Raw genomic sequence first — 3,187 nt, forward strand, 5'->3', positions numbered from 1 at the left:
GCTTGAGCTGATTTGACGAGCATGTCGTCAATATAGACTTCCATTGTTCTTCCGAGTTGACTTGCAAACATGCGGTTCACCAGTCGCTGATATGTGGCTCCTGCATTCTTCAATCCAAACGGCATGACTCTGTAACAGAAAGTGCCTTGCTCGGTGATGAAAGCAGTCTTCTCACGGTCGTCTTTGTGCATCATTATCTGATTGTAACCCGAGAACGCATCCATAAAAGATAACAATTCGTTTCCTGCTGTGGCTTCGACGAGCTGATCAATGCGCGGAAGTGGAAAACTGTCTTTCGGACAAGCCTTGTTGAGATCTGTGAAGTCGATGCAGACTCTCCACGTACCATTCTTCTTCTTGACGACCATGGGATTACTCAGCCAATCTGGGTAGCGAACCTCAGTGATTGATCCAGCATCAAGTAGTTTCTTTACCTCATCATTGACCGCGGCAGTGCGCTCCGCTCCGAGCTTTCGTCGCTTATGTTTGACGGGCTTATAGGTCGGGTCAACGTTGAGCTCATGGCTAGTAATACTTGGATCGATTCCAGTCATGTGATCTATAGTCTATGCGAATGTGGTTGCATTCTTACGCAAAAAATGGACGAGCTCGTCTCTTAATGCGACTGGCAGCTCGGCTCCTATTCCGACGCAACGCTTAGGATCAGACAAGTCGATGTTAACTTGAATCACAGACTCCTTCGGAGGTGGTGTACGTGGATCTCGTGGTGGTGCTGATTGGGCGATTACGAAAGCCCTTGCGTTGCGCATCTTTTTCTCAATGATAAAACAGGTCCGTGCCATCAGAGGGTCTCCGCGCAGCGTATAGATTCCGTATGCATTCGGGAACTTGACACATTGGTGATACGTAGAAGCGACAGCGCGCATCTTGTGGAGCCAGGGCGTTCCCAGAATAACATTGTAGACGATGGGTTTGTCCACAATTGCGAAGTTGAAGCACTGCATCGTACCGCCAACGTAAATTGGAAGCGTTATAGTCCCGACAGTCATGATGGTGTCCCCGTCGAATCCTGTCAAAGGCTGCGTTTCATGGACCGTGTTGCGCAGATCAATCTCCATCTGGATCAGCACGTCCTTGAATATCACGTTGACTGAACTCCCGGTGTCAATAAGAATCCTTGTTACTGAGCTCTCGCCGATTACCATTTCCACGACAAGTGGATCGTTGTTCGGACTAGCGTTGCGCGCATCTTCTTCAGTGAAGGTAATTGGTGCGGTGGATGTCTTGAACATGTTGCTGTGAGAAGGCGTGTTGCGCTTTGTTTCTGTTTCGCGACAGTAGGCTTGGATAGATCGAACAGAATCGCGACATGTTGACAGGCCACCCATGATCATGTTGATCCTTCGGCGAGGAGCTGGTGGTTCATCGTGCTCTTCTGCTTCGCGATTCCTTCTGGGGGGAGGAGGTAAACGAGCAACTTCCCGTTCTCGGTCATTTTGTGCCCAAGCTCGGTCATCCTGTGCTGCAGTTTCCTCTTCGCGCCGTCTGTCGTGCTGTTGTTCGTCTCTTAGGCAATACTGATTATCTTTGTGTGCGACAACTTTTCTGCGCTCTCGCTCTACATCGACGCCACCTTTCTTGTACTTTTCGAGAAGCAGCATTTGAAGTGTTTTACACTCTTCAGTTGAATGTCCGTTGAACCTGTGGAACTCGCAATACGGGCGCTTGCCTTTGAAGCCGGGATTATCGGATTCACGGTGCCATTTGTTCCAAGACTTATTCTGTGGCTCTTTTCCTTCGATAGCGAACATCGTCGCTTTTCTTCCTTTCTCGCCTCGGGCGTAGTCCCTGTTGTAGTGCTGGCGTGGTTCATGGTACTCGTCTATGGCTTTACCCTTTGAGCTCGGAGCCTTCTCGGACGCTTTTTCTGCCGCATCAGTTTGATCGTGGCTTTCTTTCCCTTGGTCTTCCTCCACCAGCATGTATCGGTTTGCACGCGCAAAGACTTCGCGCAGGGATTGGAGGGGTAAGATTGTTAGGTCTTCCTTGAACCTGGTTCCGCGGGCGAGTGCGTCCCTTAGAGCTCCGATAGCGGCTTCGTCGCTGATGGCGAGCTGGGTTACAACTCCTCTGAATCTTGCCATGAAAGTTCGCAGCGACTCGTTGGGCTTCTGACGCATTCTCCATAATTCGGCGTTTGACGCAGGGACGTGCATGAAACATTGGTGATGCTGAAGGAAGGCAGTTGTGAGTGCTTCATAACCATCGATCGAATTGGCCTTGAGCTTTGAAAACCAGTTCAATGCTTCCCCGGTTAAGCTTTCGACGAACAGTTGACAACTTCCCGCGTCCTCCTCCTCGGGAGAAAAGTATGAACTACCAATATGGATAGACATAGACTTCAAGAAGATAGTGGGATCCCCCTTGCCGTCGTACGGTATTGGCTTGTTTTTGTTGGTATCGGGATTGCGTCTTACTCTGACGCCTGATACTTTTGTGGTGAAGGGCGAGCGTCGCGCCTCCGCTAATACAGTCTCGAGTTCCGGGGCTCCGCTCGTTGCTCTGTGCATCTGAGTCGTAAGCGTCTGCAGCTGGGCTTGCATCTGCTGAAGTTCTTGCCGTAGCGCGTGATTCTCAGCGTTCTCGGAGCGACTTGGATCAGCACGCTGATCTGCGGAGACCTGGCTGGCCTGAAAATGTACCCTTGGCTGCTCGCCATTGGGTCCGACGATGATCGACGAGAGACGGGGCCTTCCATTAGCGTTGTGCTCAGCTCTCGGTATGTTAGCGGTGTGATGGTTAGCTTGCGGAGCATGGTGGTCAGCTCGCGGAGCATAGAGGTCAGCTCGCGGAGCGTTGAGGTCAGCTCGCGGAGCGTTGAGGTCAGCTCGCGGAGTGCTTGGTGCCAATGCGTCATCCTCCTGTCGCCGATGATGCCTTGCATGGCCATTGCGTCCTTGCGATTCTATCTGCGCCGCCTGACCGCTCATCTTATCCAAGGTTCTTCGTACAGCTTCGTCAAGTGCGGCCTGACTGATTTTCATGTGTCTGGACGATCGACGGGGGTAAATGTCGCGCGTAGTGCCCATATCTTCGCAGCCATTTGGAGCGTCTGCAACAGCTACTCGATCAGGAAGGATTGCTCCATTGGTTCCGCCATTTGTCGGAGCGACACGCGTAACGCCTACGGCTTCACGGTCAGTTGGATCGTCTCCAGTGGTTTCAC

At 51.6% G+C, this 3,187-nt stretch overlaps 2 protein-coding genes across 2 annotated transcripts in view; both read right to left on the reverse strand.

Moving 5' to 3' along the window:
- LOC104773476 (chitinase-3-like protein 2) overlaps positions 1-554 on the reverse strand; it is a 10,135-nt gene extending 9,581 nt beyond the window's left edge. Inside the window, exon 1 of the mRNA XM_010498092.1 lies at positions 62-554. Coding sequence (XP_010496394.1) covers positions 62-554 — 493 coding nt within the window. The remainder of the gene's footprint in view (positions 1-61) is intronic.
- A 12-nt stretch (positions 555-566) lies between these two features.
- On the reverse strand, positions 567-2,564 carry LOC104773477. Its single transcript, XM_010498093.1, has one exon. The coding sequence runs from the start codon at positions 2,562-2,564 to the stop codon at positions 567-569; it is 1,998 nt and encodes a 665-aa protein (XP_010496395.1).
- Between the last annotated feature and the right edge of the window lie 623 nt (positions 2,565-3,187).

The sequence above is a fragment of the Camelina sativa genome, unplaced genomic scaffold (assembly GCF_000633955.1).
Source record: "Camelina sativa cultivar DH55 unplaced genomic scaffold, Cs unpScaffold00551, whole genome shotgun sequence".
Taxonomy (NCBI): Eukaryota; Viridiplantae; Streptophyta; class Magnoliopsida; order Brassicales; family Brassicaceae; genus Camelina; species Camelina sativa.